Raw genomic sequence first — 20,873 nt, forward strand, 5'->3', positions numbered from 1 at the left:
TTCATTAATATAGCTCGGATACGGTGAGTGACATAAATGAATCATTTAGAAACATACAAACATGTTGCGCATGACATATTTCCACTTGTTTCCTAGGAGGTTTAATTTCAATTTCAAATAAATTCTCCTCAAAGTAAACCGCCTTACTTCATTTGTAGCAGTCGATTCCAGATTTAAAGCTCTTTGGTAGGGCTCTGACTCTTTGTAAAATGGGAGGAGCCAGAGGGGCTATTTTTTAGCTCCAGTTTCTCAATACAAAACAGTTCTGACTCCTCTAACGCTCCATGCGTGAAGTTATTTTTGCTTCGCTGTTTGATAGGGCTTCGGCAGAAGCCGCCGGAGAATCTGGAGTCGGAGCACCGCCAAAAGGACCTCTTCCTTTTAAACCAGCACGGCGGGCCTACAGATTTGATTACAAAAGCGCGGCCCACCAAACCCAAGCCCGCTAGGCCGCTACCCTGTAACGGTAATATAACGTTGGGCAAATCAAACAGCGAAATCTTAGCAGCGGAAGACGCCGCGCAGCGTAGCGAGGGACAGCGCCAGTACTGCCCTGCTCAGTTCCTCTGCCGTTGCTGCCGCTGGCGCCTGGCGCCGTGTCTTCCTCCTCGTCCTCGGCCACCATCCCATCCCATCCCATCCGCAGAGAACACGCGCTCTCTCTCTCCTCTGCGCCGACCTGCCCTGTCCTTTCCCTCTCCACCACTGCCCCTCCTGTCACTTCCCCAACCTCTTTTGTCCGTTACATCACGCTCAAGAAGCTGCCCACGCCGCAATGCAGCCGTCACGCTCACAGCACGCCAAGCACCACCACCCAGGGACGGCGCCGCACACGCGCTTCCGCAGCCAGGTCCAGGTGCTGGAGGCGCCCCTGGATCCCGGATCCGATCCTGAGTACCAGGATTTCCAGTTCCGGTTCGTCCCGGAGGTGTTCGAGCTCCAGATGGGCGGCGTCGGCGGTGGCGGTTGCGGGGGAAGGAATGGGGACGGCAAGGCGGCGGAGAAGGTCCTCGGGTTCGAGTTCGACAAGGTGAGGATCAGCATTGCGTCCAGCGACGACGAGGCGGACGGGGACGCGCCGCCCAGGAGCTCCTTCTCCGGGGCGAGCCACCCGCCGGAGCCGGTGGACGACATGGACACCGTCTTTGTCGCCGTCGACGGCCGCGAAAAGCCGGTCCCGAAGCCGGTCATCTCGTGGGACGCGTCCCCGCCGCCGAGCGGCGCGGCGAGCCCGCACAGCAGCATCGACAGCTCCGGCGCCGCGGCCACGGTGACCAGCATCGCGCCGAGCTGCACCGTCACTAGCCGGAGCGCCAAGACCAGCGTCAGCAGCAGCGCGGCCAGCGACGGCAGCGGCTGGAGCAACGGCACCGGCTCCGGCGCCGGAGGGAGCGCGGGGAAGCCGCACAAGGGCGGCGACCCCCGGTGGAAGGCAATCTCTGCGGCGCGCGCGCGGGACGGGCCCCTCGCGATGGGCAGCTTCCGTCTGCTGCGGCGGCTCGGGTGCGGCGACATCGGGACGGTGTACCTATCCGAGCTCAGCGGCGCCGGCGCCGTCAGCGGCGGCGCGGTGAGGCCCTGCTGGTTCGCGATGAAGGTGATGGACAAGGCGTCGTTGGAGAGCCGCCGGAAGCTGAGCCGCGCGCAGACGGAGCGGGAGATCCTGCAGCTGCTGGACCACCCGTTCCTGCCCACCCTGTACGCGCACTTCGAGACCGACAGGTTCGCCTGCCTCGTCATGGAGTTCTGCCCCGGCGGCGACCTCCACGCGCTCCGGCAGCGCCAGCCCGGCAAGCACTTCCCCGAGCACGCGGCGAGGTACTCATCCAAGTCCTGTTTGATTCTCCTTGTTTGCTTCAGACTCTTGGTACTGTTCGGAATTGCAAACGGTGGTGTGGTGCTTATCTGCACAGAGAGAGATATCCATTGTTGCATTGCAGCGAAGAGTCCTGCAAGGCAAGAATCTTACAACATTGCCATGGTGAACTTATGCAGTTGCAGTTGTTGGATAATTTTTGTATGATACTTCTCTGGTTTTTGAAAATATAATGTGTATGCAGAAAAAATCGGTATGCCATTTCTCGGCATCACTCCCATACCCATATGCTCCGACATGACTAAATGAGTATATAACGCTAAGCTAGGGATGTGTCTGGCAGCTTCATCCATAGAGTTGCAGTTTATTTCTGCTAGTGCTATGCTAGAGTGCCAGTTAAAGTGCTACTACCTTGTTTTTTACCCTACTGTTTCTATCATGCTGTAGAACTTGATGCCTAAATTTGCATAGACAAAATGTTTAATGTCACTAGATTCCTAGATTAGGATAGGCACAATGTTTAATTCCACATTTTCATCATTGTGTCCTACGCTAGTTGTGATGAATGAATACAACAAGCATGCAACCTTCAGGCAATTATTCTGTTTGCTTAGTCTGAAACTCTGGCAAACAGATGGCTGCCCTACTTCTTTTTTCCTAAGCTGAAGATTACAGATACAGTCTTTCCTAAAAAAGTTTACAGATACAGTCATTCAGATTGCCAAAGCGTTCTGCTAAATTACGTTTGTATCGCTCCAAAATTCAGTATGTTTTGAGGTGTTTGATCTTATCATTTTTGCAGGTTCTACGCCGCAGAAGTGCTCCTTGCCCTGGAGTACCTGCACATGCTCGGGGTGGTCTACAGGGACCTGAAGCCGGAGAACGTCCTCGTCAGAGAAGACGGCCACATCATGCTCTCCGACTTCGACCTCTCCCTCCGCTGCGCGGTCTCGCCGACGCTGGTGCGATCCTCGCTGCACCCCGATCCCAGGAACGCGCAGACCTGCGCCCAGCCCGCCTGCATACAGCCCACATGCTTCATGCCCAAGCTCTTCAGCCAAAGGAGCAAGAAGAACAGCAGCAGTAATGCCACCAAGAAATCCAAGGGCGGCGAGCCCAGGCAGCACCAGCAGGCGCCCGCCGGCCTCCCCGAGCTCGTCGTCGAGCCGACTGGGGCCCGGTCGATGTCGTTCGTGGGGACGCACGAGTACCTTGCCCCGGAGATCATCAAGGGCGAGGGCCACGGCAGCGCGGTGGACTGGTGGACGTTCGGCATCTTCCTGCACGAGCTCATGTACGGCAAGACGCCGTTCAAGGGGCAGACGAACCGCGCCACGCTGTTCAACGTCGTCGGCCAGCAGCTCAGGTTCCCTGACTGCCCCGGGACAAGCAACGCCAGCAGGGACCTGATCAAAGGCCTGCTGGCCAAGGAGCCCCAGAGCCGGCTCGGCGTCAAGAGGGGCGCGGCGGAGATCAAGCAGCACCCGTTCTTCGAGGGCGTCAACTGGGCCCTCATCCGGTGCAGCACCCCGCCCGGCGTGCCCAGGGCCGTTGAGCCCGCCGCGGTGGCGGTGCCAATGCCGGCGAAGCCCACTGCCGCGCCGGTGGAGAGGGTGGAGATCAACGGCAGCAGCAAGAGGATGGCAGGAGCCGGCGCCGAGTCCGGAGGGAAGTTCCTAGACTTCGAGTTCTTTTAGGAAATTATAGGAGCTTTAACAAAGAATACCTGCGAATTCCAGTAGTAGTTGTAGGTGTAGTTCCATGCGAATTCGAGTGCTAGCGTTTGGTCAATGGCATGTCTGACTGGTTTTCAGTTCTATGTTGCATCACCTCACTCTGTTGTTTGAGATCCGTGCCATGCCACTAGTAGTAGTCTCCGTTCCAAATTACTATTCCTTACACGATGTTTGTTATGTATCTAGATATAATATATATCTAGATGCATATCAATTAATACGCATCTAGAAAAGTCAACACGAATAGTAATTTGGGATGGAGGGCAGTCAACAAGAGTAATCGGTGAGGTTTGAGCGGTCCGAGAAACGATTACTATCATGTTTCTTGCCATGCTGTTATAATACAAAGTTCTAGTAGTAGATTACAAGATTAGCACCATAGTTTCACCGTTAATAGACCAAAGCATTCTGTACCAAAATGCGAATGCCCAGAACATGAAAAGAAACAGAGTACATTAGACGACCAGGTTCTCTGATGCGGCGACGAGCCCCATGCCGGCGGCGGGACTCCGGTGCCGCATGAGGACGCGCAGCTGCGCCCGCTGGCACTCGAGGTTGGACACCAGGTCCACCCTCTCCTCGCGAGGCCGCACGCGCACCGCCTTGGGGAACTCCACGAACCCCTTGATCCCCCTCCGGATGTGCGGGTTCTCGCCGCCGGCGGCCTCCCGCCGGTGAAGTTGACCTTGCTGACTCCGGCACGGGCTTTCTTGACCGTGTTGACTCCGGCTCGGGCTCTGCTGACCATGTCGACTCGTCGTCGGGCTTGCCTTGCCGTTCGGGCTGCTGCAGCTGCAGCTGCTGCTCTTGTGGTTGTTATCGCTGGCGGCGGTCGTAGCGTGCAGCTCGGCGACGGCGTCGTCGATCTCCCGCAGCTTCTCCTCCATGGCCGCCCTGGCGTCGGCGAGCTTCATCTGGACCCGCTCCTCGCGCCAGAGCTCCGCGACGCGCAGCATCCGCCGCTCCTCCTCGACGCCCTCTATCGCGCGCTCGGCCTCGTCGCGCGCGGCGCCAGCCTCCTCCCGCAGCGCCCGGCACTCGGCCTCCGCGGCCTCGCCCCGCCGCCGCTCCTCGGCCAGCTCCGCCGCCAGCGCCTCGCTCAGCGCCTCCGCCTTCCGCCGCATGCGCCGCTCGAACTCCAGCTCTGCCCTCAGGTCCCTGATGCGCACCACGCAGAGCTCCAGCTCCGACGACATGGCGCCGTACCCTTGGTCGACCTCCACCTCCTCTTCGACGCCGCCGTCCTCGGGCACGACGATCATAGGCGAATCGAGATTCTTGGTTTGGCAAGGAGAGCGCGAGGAGAAGGAAAGCTGGATGATGCCATGCGGGGAGTAGTCGGGGTTGTGATAAAGCTTCCAAGGATGATAGTAGGGCGAGCCGGCGCCATGATTGGTCTCCACTTGCACCGACGCCATCTTTCCGAGCTCGGGATCCAGTATTTTACCCGCCCTACTACTCGAGAGTGGGACTTGTTGGAGGCAAAGTGCATGGCCCCAAGGACGAAGGTCACCAGCCTCGCTCCTCCAAGCTTGGTCTTTGTGAGCTGTAAAAGGGACTAGCAGGAGTGTAGGAGGAGGAGATGGTCACGTCTCGCGCTCACATGCATGGATCCCGATCTCGGCGGCGCCATCATGGTGGTTCATGATCCTCGTCGCTTTTTCTTGCGCAGGCTGTTTATCATTCCGTCTCCTCCTGCTCCTCGGTCGGCATGCTAGCTGCTGATGCGGTGACGCTGGCGCTGTGGGCGTAGGAATCATGTGCGCGCCATGGCTTTTCGGTGACGCGCGCATGCCATTGCCATTGCCACGCCACGCAACCGCGTCGCGTCGCGTCGCATCCTTGCAAAAAGCTAGCGCCTGCTGCCTGCTAGTGCTGGACAGTGTCATTGTTGCCTCGAGTCGTGGCGGCAGCGGCACGATGAATTGTGTCTTTGTTTGATGGCTTCCCAATTGTGCCTCTCTGTTATTTTTTTTTTAAAAAAAAGGGGTTCCCGTTGAGGTACTCGCATGAATTGCTGCACTGCATCGGCCATCAAGACTGCTTGGAAGAATTGATATCGGCTGCCAAGGGCCGAAGCTGCACCTGCATCGAGCAGCTTCCAACTCTGCCGTACCATAAAGCATGTCCGGATCCAACGGCCGGCCTCGTGCGACGCAGTAATAGCGTGTGCGCCGTAAACACAGGGCAGCATCGCAATACTGATGATGTAGTGTAACGGGCACTGGATCTGTATCATTCGTACACCGTGATAGTAATCAATGACGCTGCACCCCTATCTGCGAGTCTATGCCTTCGAGGTTCAGATAGTGCAGTGTGTCCTCTTCGGTCTTCGCAGGCTCGAGAGAGGAGGGAAGGGCACGAGCGAGGAGTCACGAGAGGCAGGCAGGGCTTGCTTTGCTTGTGTCCGGTAAGGACTAAATGAGCCGTTCCTTCATTTCAGAGGCTGAAACGGGCCAGAAATGCCCGTGGACAAGCACACCTCGCAATTTTGAGCCATGGTGGCTTTCAGCCCACTTACGCGTGTGCAACCCAGCCAGAACACAATAAACAACTACGAAGTACTTGGATCGCCTTATTTTGTCTGGCCCGTTGTTGACTGGCTGGTTGCAGCGGCCTACCAAAAAAGTAGTGGCAGATTGGGCTTACATACCAGTAACCTGATTCAAATTCAGGTCTCCCGACTCTATTAATGTCGCCATGACCATTAGATCGCACAAGCAGCTTCTATACACTGTATTCTTTAGAAATGCGGACGTTGCTGATTTACTCTCTGGCAAATGCACCTTTCTTCTCATTGACATATGCTGGTAACGTCGGATCTCCCAAAAGAAAGAAAGTCAAAAGGAAAAGGAAATGCAGATCACCACAGCTGCATAAGCCTTGCTGCTCATCAAAATTGTACTTGGGTACCATTCCGTGAGGACCACGGGCCTGTTCAGCTAGACTTATAAGCCGGCTGAAAAGCTGAAACGGCTGATTTATTGTGAGAGAAAAAATACTGTTTGGTGGCTGATAAGTTGAAGCGAACAGAGCAACTCTCTCATCAATCGATTGCTCTAGAGTCCATCGACCATCATACGTGCTGCTACAGTGCTACGCAGTACTCACTTCATCACTCTAGCAAGTTACAGAAGAATAAACAGCAGCAGCTAACGCCCACAAAATGAACTTCCTAAATGCTCCTTGTCAGAATTTAAGGACAATAAGTCTCACGAGGATTCTCTTGCTGACACCCTCTGTCAACAGAAAAAACCCAGAATTGAAGAGCCTCAGGTGGAGACACAAGCTAGGCACAGTCCAAGGATTAAACACGTAATGCCGACTTCAAACACTCCAGCTGCACCTCCAAGAAATGCCTTGCTTGTGCTGCAATCCCACCAACACTCTCCAGCAAAGCTATGATGATGGTTGGAGAAGACCATTGCAAGATTAGCAAAGGAAAGCTGACTGAGAATGCATTAAAGGCCAGGAAACAGAAACAGACACCGATTGGGGCAAGAAGGACTGAAGAAACAAAGGAGCAAAAGAACAAGGGCACCCTAGAGGAGGGGGAAGGCTCTACAGCTTGAAGGGAAGCCATAAAGTTTCTAGGATCGTCTGACATCTTTTGTGTTTGTTAAATGTTAGCAACAGTTTGTAGCAAGGTCCGGAGTGTCAGGAGTGGGTGGTCTTGTAACTCACTAAACTTTATGTGGTTCTTTTGTGAACTTACTGATCGGCAGATCTGGAAAGACAAAGGGTGTAACAGTTCTTGGGGTGAGAAAGGCCATTCTCACCGGAACATGGAAACCTTCTATGCTATCTTCGGTTGTCTGATCATTCATACTTTCGGTTGTTTTTTGGATTGGGTTTCTTCTACAGTCTTAATAGCTAAAGTCACAACTAAGCTCTGCAAGAGGATCTCTAGAGCCTTTATGTATGGAATTTCGAGCGCCGTTCCAATGGCCGAGCAACCCTCCCTCATATTTCGGATATAATGAATCGATCACAAAGGAAAAAAGAGTGGATTGTCTTGTCTTGGAATATCAGAGGGATAAACTCAGATGCAAAATGGAATGCAATCAGGAGTAAAATCATAGAAGCGAAGTGTGATGTGGTGTGTCTACAGGAAACTAAAAGGGAATCATTTGATCAGGCTTACATCAAAAAGTTTTGTCCTTCCCATTTAAATGAATTTGTTTATGTTCCACCTGTCGGTTCCTCAGGGGGTCCATAATAGTATGGGATAACTCGAAATTCGATGGTGTCCTAGAATTCCAAAATACATATGCACAATCTATTCTTCTCACTTGTAAAGGGACAGGAGAAACTTGGTACCTGACAAACATTTATGCACCTTGCACTACTGAAGGAAAACGAGACTTCATCCAATGGCTTAAGGGAGTCGAGATGGGAGAGGAAGATAGATGGTTAGTGGTGGGAGATTTCAATCTCATAAGAAGACCAGAAGACCGGAATAAGCCTGGAGCCAATTGTCAAGAGATGCTAGCCTTTAACAACGCAATTAGCAAGTTAAGATTGGTAGAATTACCACTGAAGGGGTGCAAATTCACCTGGACAAACAAACAGCAAAATCCCTTATTGGAAAGATTGGATTGGTTTTTTACTTCAAATGCTTGGACGACATGCTTGCCTAACACATTTACAACAGGACTTTCTAAAGATATCTCAGACCATACGTCATGCGTGATAACAGCCCAAACAAGTATGCCACAACCACACTCTTTCAGATTTGAGAATTATTGGCTCCAACATGAAAGCTTTCTGCCCATTTTACAACATGCATGGAGTCTCCAATCCCCATATGAGGATCAGGCTAAGAAGATTACTGGCAAACTCAAAAATTTAAGAAGAATACTCAGGATGTGGAGATCACAATTACCAAGTTTGGAGAAAACAATACAGAACAACAAATCAACTCTACAATTCATGGACCTCATCGAAGAGGTAAGAGATCTCAGTGTAGAAGAGTGGAACTTTAGGCGATTGGTTGAGAAAAACTTGGAACAACTACTACTTCAACAAAGAACTTACTGGAAGCAAAGGGGGAAGGTCAAGTGGATCAAAATGGGGGATGAATGTACAAGATTCTTCCATACACAGGCATCTATCAGGAAAATGAGAAATACAATAACTCATCTAAGGGCCAAAGGGGAAGCACAGACATCTCAGCATGAAGCCAAAGCTGAAATACTATGGAAATCCTTCAAAGAAAGGTTGGGCGTTTCGGAATATACACACATGTACCTTTAGCTAGATGATCTGTTACAACAAGAGGATAACCTAGAACGATTGGATGAGACATTCTCAAAGGAAGAAATAGATAAGGTAATTGCTGAACTCCCAAATAATAAGTCACCTGGGCCGGATGGTTTCAATGGAGAATTCATTAAGAAAAGCTAGCAGGTAATAGCAGAAGATTTCTACAAACTAATCCAAAATTTCCATGATAATGACCTTTGTCTACAAAGTATAAACTCCTCATATATCACACTCATTCCTAAGAAAGAAAGTCCGATGGATGTAGGAGACTACAGACCCATTTCACTTCTCAACTCGACCCTCAAGATAATCACTAAACTTCTGACGACAAGGCTACAACAGGTGATCATGGGTCTGATACACCAGAACCAATATGGTTTCATCAAAACTAGGAGCATTCAGGACTGTCTAGCATGGGCTTATGAATACTTACACATCTGTAAAAGGTCTAAAAAGGAGCTGATCATTCTCAAACTAGATTTTGAAAAGGCGTTTGATAGAATTGAGCACAGAGCCATATTAGAAGTTCTAAAGCAAAAAGGATTTGGACCCAGATGGTTAAATTGGATCCAAGACATTTTAGGAACAGGAACCTCTTCAGTTCTATTGAATGGAGTCCCAGGGAAAGTGTTCCACTGCAAAAGAGGAGTAAGACAAGAAGATCCACTATCTCCTCTCCTCTTCATTCCGGCCACCGACCTCCTTCAAACCATAGTAAACCATGAAAAAGACTTAGGAAACTTCAATCTCCCTATTTCACAGGGAGCAGGAACAGATTTTCCTATAGTACAATATGCCGATGACACTCTGCTCTTCATGGAAGCTTGTCCCAGGCTGAAGCGTCCCCACATAAGTAGAGACTAAATGTGATACAAATATCAGTCCCAGGAGGCTGATAACATATTTATTCAACAGATAATTCAGTTACCGTACAACTCCCGAGGGAGTGGGCGTGAAAGCCACGCAGCGATAAACAGTAAATAGATAACGGCGGCTAACCAAGCGACTGCCAAAAGACAGCACTCGGGACTACACGGCAGCAGCAGCATCTTGGGCAGGCAAACACCATAGGCAGCGTCGGGTGCGGACACAACCTCTACTTGAGGTCCTCTGCGACGAAATCCGGGTCCTCCTCTGTAGCAACGAAGCAAGGGTGAGTACTAACGTACTCAACAAGTCCAACCCCATCCACGGAGGGGGATACAAGCAAGTTTATGCACGAGTATAACAAGGATAGGCTAGGGTTCATTTGCGGAAAAGCTAGATTTTAACACATGCAGGGGATCATTTTCGAAAAGGTTTTTGTAAAGTTCCCTTTAATACCCGAAATACTGAGTAGGGTTGATCCTACGCAAAGGATCCAAGCTTTTATCGCTATCGGACTCCCCGTCCGTCATAGCGCACGGCACAACTGCCGGACTCTTCTGAAATTTCCACACACACACACACACTCATGACATCCTTGCCCAAACACTAGTTATGTGACCAAGCCGTAATTCGTCCAATGCCGTGGACACGGCTACCCGGATAGGTTTTCACTCTGCAGAGGGTGTACACTTTTCCCACAAGTAGGGTACCGCAGCACGATCACCTTAGTGACGGTACGGATCCTACAAAGCCATTACCCACCTTAGCTAGGACTGGCTAGTTCTCGCGGAAACACCCAAGGGGCTCACGGCTCGTCCAAGCGACCGTAGCCGGGACTTAAGTCACCAAGATCTTACTCCTTTTCCATGGGTTCCCGTTGCTCACCAGCACCCCTGAGGACTAACAGTTCAGCTAGTGGGATTTATGCTAAGCCGTTGCCCATACAACGGTCGAGTGGTTGCACGATAGTGGAATTAGGCAAGATGACACATCAACTCGGTCCTTAATTATGACAGGATGGATATCTCCCGACATTACTCAACCACCAAGGTACGAGCACAACAACGTGGCATCCCACACAAGGAACACCTATCCATCCCGTCTACACATCCTTTTTCCCGAACCCAAAAGCCATTCCTCTTACTTGGACACACACACACATTTATTTTCCGAAAACACCATTGTAATAATGATTGCAATTGAGTAACAATTTCCTAAGCGTTCTAGCAGTGGTTATCATCTAAACAGAGCGAGTCATATTTAGAGATAAGCACAGGACAACAAGGAATGTTCATAACAATCAAGGGGTGGCTATCCAATCATGTCCTGCGGTGAAATAATATGCACTTTGTAAAACAGGGCAATAGGTTGTGTTTGAAAAACTAGGTATTAAGTATGCATCAAAGGGTGAGATTGGACTTGCCGTCTTCAAAGCCTTCTGCGAGTTCCGGCTCGCGGTACTGGTCCTCGGGCTCGGGCTCGCGATAAAACTCTTCTTCGGGCTCCTCCTCGGGCAATCCGCGATCTACGGCACACACAAACAGACACACAAATAAATAAAAGAGGAAACGATTTTTAACCGTGAGCTCCGAACAGGAAACGCGAACGGAAAATAGGTAGAAGGATTATTTTTGGGAAATTTGGATATGGATCGGCGAAAGTATTCTGGAGGATGACGTGGTAAAATTTGGGATTAATTGGAGGGAGTTTGGCGCATGAAATGACGGGTTAATCATTGATTAGGGGCTTAAATGGAGGTTTAGGGCTGGTTTTTAATAAACTAGGGACCTATTTGTAATTTCTTTCGGAAGTGGAGGGGCTTATGTGTAATTTGGGGAAACTTGGGGGTCCGGATCTAAAACCAAAGGAAGTCTTCCCTTTCTTCTCCAGGAACTTGGAGATGGAGAGGGAGAGAGAGAGAATGGGCCGGCGGCCGGCCGGGCCGAGCGTCGCCGGCGGCGAGCCGGGGGCGGCGGGCGGTGGAGGAAGAAGAGGGGGGGCCCGTTTTGCCCCTCACCTTGGGGAGGAGTGGGGAGGGATGACCGGGCGTCGGTCTCCGGGCGGAGAAAGGGGCGGCGGCAGCTTGTGGCGGCGGCGGTGGCTTCACGGCGGCGGCGGCGGCTTACGGCGGCGGCGGCTTGTAGTAGGGAGCGGCGATGGTGCTGGTGGATGAGGAGGTTGGCCGTGTGCCGGGCCTTTTATAGGCCGGCGAGGGAGAGGCGGCCGGCGTGGAGTGGGGCCAGCGATGGCGTGCGGCGGTGGCGGGCGGCGCCGGGGAATCGGTAGGGGCCGGCGGTGGCGTGCTCCCACGGGTAGCGGGCGGCGCCGGGGTCGGTAGGGGCCGGACGATGGCGTGCTCCAGCGGGCGGCCGGGGCGGGCGGCCACTCCGGCGCGGGCGTCGTGGGGCGCCTGCTGGGGTCGGGCGGCCGGAGCTGGCGGCCACGCGCCGGGCGCGGGCGCGGCAGGGCCCGGGCGGCCGGTACGGCCGGCGGCCGGTGGAGTTAAGGCCGGAGGGGGGGGCCCGGTCAAGGGAGTGGAACCGGCCGGAGGGAGTGGCGCCAGTGACCAGGAAGAAGAAGGAGAGAGGAAAGAGAAGAAGGAAGGAAGGAGAAAGAAGGAGAAGGAAGAAAGGAAAAAGAAAAGGGAAATAAAAAAAAGAGAAAGAGAAAGAGAGGGACCGGCGGTGATTTCGGCACGCGGTCGGAGCACGCGCACGGCGGTCAGACGACGGCGCGCGGCGAGATTCACGGGCACAGATAAAAAGATAGGTGGGGGTCGGCATGGTACCGGGACGGCGAAATCGCCGGGGAGGTTTCCGATCTCCGGGAGCTCGGCGGTAAAAAGGTTTTAAAGACAGTTTTTAACGGGTGAATTTAGTTAGTGATTTCTACGGGCGTTACACATGCAACTTTTGAAATTGAAAGAAATCCTGCATATCTTTGCCCTGTCGACAGGACTAAAGGTTAATCATAGGAAATCGACAATGATGCCTCTGAATATCACAAACGAAAGATTAGCCAATCTAACAAACATGTTTGAGTGCCAACACAATTCCCTGCCATTCACCTACGTAGGATTGCCCCTGGGAACGACCAAGCCAAACATTGAACACTTCATGCCCCTATTACAGAGAATTGAAGGGAGACTAAACTCGATGTCAATGTTCCTAAGTTGGGGGGAAACTAGAAATGGAAAACTCAGTGTTGTCATCGTTGGCTGTGTTCTACATCTCCACCATCAAACTGCATAAAGGGGTGGTAAAATAAATAGATAAATTCAGAAAGCACTGCTTATGGAGGGGGGGCGGACCCCAGCTCCAAAAAGCCTTCAAAAGCAGTATGGCCAATGGTGTGTATACCCAAGGATAGTGGGGGTCTTGGAATTATCAACATTAATGCACACAACGAGGCACTCCTAATGAAATCCCTGCACAAATTCTACACAAAGGCGGATACTCCATGGGTCAATTTGCTCTGGAACAGATACTATAACAATGGTACACTACCTGGCACAAATCCAAGAGTCTTTCTGGTGGAAGGATGTTCTGAAGACGCTTGATAAATTCAAGGGCATAGCTTCGGCTACGATAGCGGATGGATCAGCAGTTTCTTTCTGGCATGATCTCTGGAATGGAATAATACCAAGTCATGCATATCCAGAGTTGTTTTCTTTTGCCAAAGAAACTAATAGTACATACAAGACAGCATCTGGAAGGACACACTTCATACAGAACTTCAACCTCCCTCTTTCTGCAGAAGCTCATAGCCAATACTTAGACTTGCAACAATTCATTGAGAGAATCATGCCAGCAGCAAACACTGATGTCTGGTCTTACATATGGGGAACAACGAATTTCTCGACACAGAAAGCTTATAAAACAATCATTGGCCAACGAGTTGTTCATCCAAGCTTTATTTGGTTATGGAGGTCAAAATGCCAGAAAAAACATAAAATTTTCTTCTGGTTACTCCTCAAAGATTGACTGAGCACAAAGGACCTTTTGGACAGAAGACACATGCAACTGGAGTCACACACTTGCGAAATGTGCATTTGGCAGAAAAGGGAAACAGTTAAACATCTCTTCTTCTGCTGTAGATTTGCCAAGGCCTGCTGGAACAGCATAGGGGTAACCTATACCTCAACAAGAACGGTTATGAACATCATCTCACAAATTAAAGGCAAACTACAGGTTCCCTTCTATATGGAAATCATCATTTTGATGGCATGGAGCATATGGACAACAAGAAATGGTTGGTTGTTCAACAGCTTGGAACCAACTACAAGGGTATGCATGAACAAATTCACCACTGAATTCAAAGACATCTTGCTGAGAGCAAAACCAAGATATCTACAACATATGGAAATTTGGCTCCAATTATTTGCCGCCTTTAGCAGGGGCACAATGTTTTCTTTCTCTACCCAACGTCTTTATTTTTGCCTTCTTCTAAGTTTATTTCTCCTTCCTTTTTAGGCTTTCCTTTTTTTTTATTTTATTTTAACTTGTACTTCTTCAACAATCTTTAATATATAATCAGTAGCGGGCTTGCACCCCTCCTGTTTTCTCAAAAAAAAGTTCACCAGCTCTTCTTCTCCACTAGCAATAGAAGCTCCTATCCTACTACATACAGAGGTGCTGTAGCAGCACTGTGAAAGGTGACCAACTTGTCGAAAGGCGATCTACATGGTAGATCACTCTTTATTCCCGGATCCTCCATCCAGCACGAGGCATTTTGGACCCTTCCTCAGCCAGCCGCCTAGAACATTACCAAAATCCCGATCACCGAGCAACTTGGACCGGAAGGTGTCAAGCACACATGTTGGGGCCATGCCCTGCACACTGGGTCCCTGGCCATTTCCTCCGCCTTCGATTCCACCCTGCTGCTCTCCGTGCTATCAATTCCAACAATGTGTATCATGCCCTGGACTGGACCTGGAGGTGGTGACTCAATGCCAACTACTTTTTCATGCCACGGAGACGCCCATCAAAAGGGACGGCTGGCTTTGCCCGGCAGCCCGGATAGGTCCAAATGCCAGCCTTGCTTTGCCTGTGCTCTTCTTCTTCACCGTGTCCCTGGAGAGGGCGAGCAGTGATTGCGGCGGACAGGGTGGGTCATGGCCGCAACAGCTGGTGACTCGCGCGGCCTGCCCCTTGATTCCCCGTCAAGGCCATCATAACATGGCCGCATTAGCGCTAAGGACACCCGAAAGGCGCGCGCGGATGCTGCATAGGCTCCAAGCTTTCCAGGCTGGTTCGAAACAAAAACCCGTAGGATCGGCGTGCCAAGGCACGAGAGATAACACGCTGGATCGTGATGAGCGGGCAGCAAATGCAGCACGGCAACGACAACGGCAGAGAACAAATGGAATGGTCCAACAGGGAACAGGAAGAAACCAGCGCAGATGCCGTCCATCCAGACAGGCAGACAGCAGGAGATCCACATACAACAGGAGGCAGCGCCCGCCTTCCAATCCAGATTTCAGACCCCCTACAAAATTTTGACACTTCAAAGAACACTGGAAAGGATATGAGGAAACTAGCGCGCTTGTTAGATAGAAGGCTAGAAGCACAGGCTTGATTCAACATTAGAGTGCAAGGTGACCACAATGTCTGTACATTATATATCCCCTCGCACTTCGCGGAAAAGGGGCGAGACGAGACCCAACCCAACAAATCCTGGGCAAAATCACATTATCTACAACCGAAAACGATCCTGAGGCGGCAAAACATCCAGGGAGCCTTCAACTATATCTCATCACTAATTTGAGCTATATATATATATTGCACTTTCCCTATAAAATGAAACTACTGAATCACCAAGAAAAGAGAGGCGCGCAAATGGTCTCTTGGTAATTCTGAATTTCTGATGGTGGCGTGGGCTTCTACCGCACCGATCCAGCTCGGCGGCACACAACATCCAGGGCTTCGACCACTGTCGCTGAGAAACCAGCTATGGCTTGGAATATTCCTGGCAGGCCTGTCTGTATGTTGTTCAGCGTCATTGATCGGGTGACCTCGACGGCCTTAGCGTGCCTTGTCATCTCATCCTCCACCTTCCGACGGCATTGGGCGATCTCAGTTTTCTTCTCCGCAAGAGGATCACGGGCATCATACGCGTGGGTCTCAATGCCATCGCGCCCGCTGCCAGGAAGGCCGAGGCCAACCATCGAGTAGGATTGGTAGTACTTCTTCTCGATGGACCTGAGCGAGTTGGTTTTCTTTTCTAGCTCCTTTGAATACGTCTCTGCCCGCTTCTTGATCTTCATCTCCTCTGCCTGCTTAGTGTAGATGACATGGACAACATTCACGAAGCTCTTGATAGCCTCTGAAGCCACAGCATCCGGAAGCCGGTCTAGCGCTTGCTTCCACTCGTCACAGAAGCTGGTGAGTTCACGCGAGATCATCGAGGCATGGGCCTCTTGTGGGGCGCTGTTATCCACTTGGCAGAGTGTGAGCTTCAGCCAGCCGTATAAAGCACGGATGTAGTCACGTTGATACTTGATAAGGCGGTTGAAGTTTGAGTGCCATGCCGCAACAGCAGCCTCAAGATCACGAGTTGCAAGCCTGTGAAGGTCAGATGTTGACTCAGCCATGGAGTTGTCCACCAGACCGCAGACTTGCTGAACAATCTCATTCTGAATCTCATGGAAATGATTCATTGACCGCCACATACCCAATAGCCTGCATGTTAATATTCAGAAACAGTTAAGTACTTCTGAGCAGTAGCACCTTCTGGAATTAGGGATGTAGGGAATGTAAATAAGACTTACGCAAAACAAAGCTGAACAAGCTGTGGTGCAAGCTCATTGTCACGGACTCTAACAATTGCAGAGGATGTAGTGGTGGCAGCCTGTGATGTAACTACGATCAGAGATTGCAGCTTGTTTATAGAGGCCTTGGTCTTGTCCAGCTTTGAACTATCCCTCCCTCTATATTCCAGGCTCTGTAGAGTAGATAGCTTTTTCTCATGCTCAATCTTCACACTCTCCCTTGCCTGCACCAATTAAAATTGATATATATGTTAGGTACTGACTCGATAAACTGCTCTGTGAACATAAGAATTTTAAATGCAATGGTGTTGGCATATAAGATACATTCCATCACAATGGGATTCATCGATCCAGATATTATAATGCAAATGCAAGAAGCTTAAAGGTCGGGGAATATGATACCCATCAAATTTGTTATACTAAAGACAAAGATACACTAAATCTAACTTTGGCAACATCGCTATACATTACATCTACTAAAGGACAATTTGTTGAGGATCTAAACCTTCAGAACATAAAGAATCTCAAGGACAAGAGTATTTTAGGGAAAAGAGAGAGCAAATCAAGGGAAGAGAAGTAGAGAACACAAAGGTGGTGATTAAGAAGTCAATTGCCATGTAACAAGCATTCGTGGTAGCTGCTTTTTCCTGAAAGTAGTGAAAATTATTGAGCAAATGTTCTGACTGTTCCAAAGTGGGAAAATGCATGAGCTCCCGAAAGACACTTTGTGCAACAGAATCAGATTCCTTTCATATTTTCTAAATAAAAGGTTCAAATATGGAGAAGGTTCATGCTAGCCAATAGAAAATACAATATCTAGTTATTTCTTTTCGTAAGATTCATCTCACTTTTGTAGCACAGCCCTAATCAAGTGATGGAGCTATCTTCTTGGCAAAAGGGTTAAAATTAGCTTTGGTTATGCCCTTGATCATTGAATGATTGATATCCCCATGCAAACATGCCAGGGTCAAGGGTTTTCTCAGGAGCAAAGATGTAGACCTTGCCCATCTTACACAAGCACCATATGTGCATTCCGTTGCTTCCATGCACAATAAGGTGGATGCTAGAATGTGACAGTGAGGCATTGAGCTCACAGAGTTTGCATTGCTCCATGAGCATGTGTTAGTTGTAAATTATCTCCTACAACAGTACTATCCTCTAGGTAATGCAGGCATCATTTTCAAGTGGAGCCAAGCTGAATAGTTTCAAAATGTTTCATTGACAAGAAATGATTGAGCCACCTAATACTTTGTCATGGAAAACAGACATCTCTACCGGTGCTCAACTGCTAAGTATAACAACTGTCAATATCCAAGTAACCATCAACCGAGGACCAGAATTACCTTGACCTCCTCGTAGAGCTTCTTCTCCCAAGCCAAAAGACGTTCCAGAGTGGATCCATGGCTCTTCCCTTCCGTCGACTCCATCTCCAGCGCATTGGTGTCCAACTTGTATCGTACAGCCAATGGTGGCTTTGACGTCCATGTTGATGACAATGCGGATAGCACACTGTTGGAGTGGTACACCGTCTCTGCAAAAGAAGAAATCAAATTAAGCAAAACAGCTGAAACCATAGAGCACAAATGATGCCACAAATTCAGTGAATTCATGAAGCACAATGACAATCTGTGCATTGCCATACTTTTGAGCTGCCTGAAGTTGCGGTCGAGCTGTGCGCGGCTGGCCTCAAGGAGCTCGGACACATCGTTGCCGGCGTCCGCCGCCCTGACGAAGTATTCCTCAATGGCCGCCACGATTTCGGCGAGAGTGCGATGTCGCACCACCATCCGCATCTCGGTCGCCGCCGTGACCGTGGAGGAGGAGTCGCCAGCCTCCGACCTCTCATCCCTCCTCAGAGACAATGGTACGGCGGCGTACTCCGAGGGTGCCGTCCCGCCGTACTCCGATCTGGCCACGTACCCGCACTCCGATCTGGCGGCGAACCCGCATTCCGATCTATTCCCCATCTCTCCCTCCTCCGATCTGGTCTCCGACGTGGTCGTGGACGCGTAATGCTCGTCGTCGTCCTCCCATCCGCCGCAGTGCATCCCCTCTGGTTCGTGGTCCACCTCGCCATCGTCGTCGTCGTCGACCTCGTCTTCTTCCTTGAGGTTGTAGGGGTGGTGGTGGTGGAGGTAGGTCCGGGCCTTCTCCTCCTCCTCGAACTCGCGGAGGCGGTTAGCCTCCTCGAGCTCGGCCTTGCGCGTCGAAGAACTCGGAGTCCGCGGCGACGGCGAGTAGAAGTTCTCCCACTCCCACGCGGAGGAGGAGGAGGGCGTCCCCACCGGCGGCTGCTTGCGGAAGGACGACTGCGCAGGGCTGGCCACGCTTGAGTCCGACAGGATGTGCGGCACCTGAGCCGCCGCGGGCGTGGAGCCCTCACCGGCGCAGGCTGCGGCGCCGCCATCGCCGCCGCTGGCTGCGGCTGCTGCTGCGGCGGCGGCGGCGGCGGGTGCGGGTGCTGGGCGAGCGGCGTCGGGGGCGGGAGCGAGGACGACGCGGCGGTGGACGGCGCCGGCGTGGGGAGCGCGTGGGCGGCGCCGGGGGCCGGGGGCGGCGCGGCGGCGGAGAGGAGGACGGGGGCGGTGTGGTGGGAGACGGCGAGCGAGGGGTGGCCCTGGGCGAAGCGCGAGAGCGCGGCGGCGGTGACCCGGAGGGAGCGGAGGTAGTCGGCGTGCGCGGAGGCCAGCAGCTGGCGCGCCGCCACCGCGTCCTTCATGTGGCGGCGGCGCTCCTTGCATCGCCGCACCGTGTCCTCCTGCTCCACCTTGGACGCCGTGCACCCCATCCCGGCCCGAGATCGGTGAGCCCTGTCTTACTTGCTCCGATCTCCCTCTCCTCCCCCCTCTTGTCTCAGCTCGTGTTCCCCACTTCTTCCCCACTCCAGTGAGAGAGAGTGAGGAGTGGGAGTGGGAGTGGGAGTGGGAGTGAGCGGCTTCTTGCTTCTTTCTACGTTGCACAGTTCAATAATTTTTTTACTATGAAGGAAGGGGGGCCCCTTCTTCTCTGCTTTCTTCTTCATGGGCCCCGTGGCCCGACTAGCCGTGTGGAGTGGGCCACAGGGAGTGACTCCGGTTTCTTGACCTCACTCAACAGCATCACACAATGCGATTAAGAATTCAAATAGGCTGTCCAAGTGATGTGTCTACTCGCCTTATTAAACTCTGCTTCAGGCAAGCAAAGGATATAGGACTGTAGGAGCATAGCACCATTTTGTTTTCACGAGTATCGATGTTACAAAACGATTGTGGATAAGTGCAGTGTTTCTAGAACAATTTTGCTATTCGAAACGGAAAAAGTTTATTCCCACGCATTTTCGTTTGGTACATCTTTCACCAAGTCAAATGGAGCCATGAACTCCAGTACAACTTACAGCAGTATAGTCCACAGCATTGTGCCAAGAAATTACCACTAGCAGTTGTTGCTATTTCCATGAAACAATGCTGCAAAGTGCAAGTGGTGGATTCACAGCTACCAAACATGGTGCCGGACTGCCCGTTGGTGATGTGGTGTCCCTAGTAGTTCTGAAAAGCAACCATTTGCACTAAAATGAACAAGATAGATAGGATTTTAATACAGCCATCATGCTTAGAGTTCCAGACCGGATCCAATCCGATCCTCTGATGAGCAAAGTTAACAATGTGGTTTGTGATTGCACACTTGCACTGTCATCTGTCAGAAAATAACAGCATCAACGTGGGCTTCCCTTGGAGCTTACCGTTCAGCAGACCTAACCAAAAGCCAGATCCTGTCTTCACCACACGATTGAACGTATTAAAAAAACTGCAAACGACGGAGAGAAAGCAGCAGTCGACAGCGTACGGGCATCGCGTCGAGATGTTTGGTTGAGCTGTAGCTTTTAGAAAAATAATCGTGGGCTGTGGACTGTAGAAAAGCTGTTGCGAGGTGTGGGCTGTGATAAAATGGAAAGTCGTTTGGTTGGGCAGCCGTGGCTTTTGAGAAAATTGTTAAGCGGACCTCACTTGTCATCCACAGCCCTCCCCACTCAACTCTTTTCCTCTCTCACTGACGAGTTGACCCTGCTTATCAGCCCCTTCTTCTTCCTCTCACTGGTCAAGGCACGAAGGAGCAATGGCGGTTGGGGGCTCACCGGCCTGGGCACGACGCCTCCTCGTGGGCGCACCGGCCGGAGCAGAGACCACGGCAGCAGCGGAGCGACCTCGCGAGCGGCGGCCGCAAACCAGAGTGGGAAGGACGACCGCTGGCGACCAATCACCGGGCGGAGGTAGCACCGCCGCCGACCCCCTTTTGCGCCGCTGCCGAGAGAGAGGGCTGTCGCCGTCTAGAATCGCCGCCGGGAGGAGAGGGGCGCCGACGGTGGGGCAGCGGTGGGGCGGCGAACCCACGATCCATCCCCGTGCACACACGTGTTCTGTCGCGGGGAGGAGGAGGACGAACC

The 20,873-nt window shown here is 51.6% G+C and overlaps 3 protein-coding genes across 3 annotated transcripts; 1 reads left to right on the top strand and 2 right to left on the bottom strand.

Moving 5' to 3' along the window:
* Positions 1-487: 487 nt before the first annotated feature.
* LOC101771216 (serine/threonine-protein kinase D6PK) lies at positions 488-3,635 on the top strand. Its single transcript, XM_004983579.3, has 2 exons — positions 488-1,818; positions 2,619-3,635. The coding sequence occupies exons 1-2, from the start codon at positions 776-778 to the stop codon at positions 3,511-3,513; spliced, it is 1,938 nt and encodes a 645-aa protein (XP_004983636.1). The 5' UTR covers positions 488-775; the 3' UTR covers positions 3,514-3,635.
* Positions 3,636-3,798: 163 nt separating this feature from the next.
* Positions 3,799-5,216, bottom strand: LOC101771615 (protein BRANCHLESS TRICHOME). The gene has a single exon (XM_004983580.3). It carries the CDS (start codon positions 4,968-4,970, stop codon positions 4,008-4,010), a length of 963 nt encoding a protein of 320 aa, XP_004983637.1. The 5' UTR covers positions 4,971-5,216; the 3' UTR covers positions 3,799-4,007.
* A 9,995-nt stretch (positions 5,217-15,211) lies between these two features.
* LOC101772422 (nitrate regulatory gene2 protein-like) lies at positions 15,212-19,379 on the bottom strand. Its single transcript, XM_022823166.1, is given in 5 exon segments — positions 15,212-16,364; positions 16,454-16,677; positions 17,797-17,984; positions 18,096-18,809; positions 18,812-19,379. Coding segments are annotated over 5 exon segments (2,355 nt in total). The 5' UTR covers positions 19,242-19,379; the 3' UTR covers positions 15,212-15,565.
* Between the last annotated feature and the right edge of the window lie 1,494 nt (positions 19,380-20,873).

This window comes from Setaria italica, chromosome IX, assembly GCF_000263155.2.
Source record: "Setaria italica strain Yugu1 chromosome IX, Setaria_italica_v2.0, whole genome shotgun sequence".
NCBI lineage: Eukaryota > Viridiplantae > Streptophyta > Magnoliopsida > Poales > Poaceae > Setaria > Setaria italica.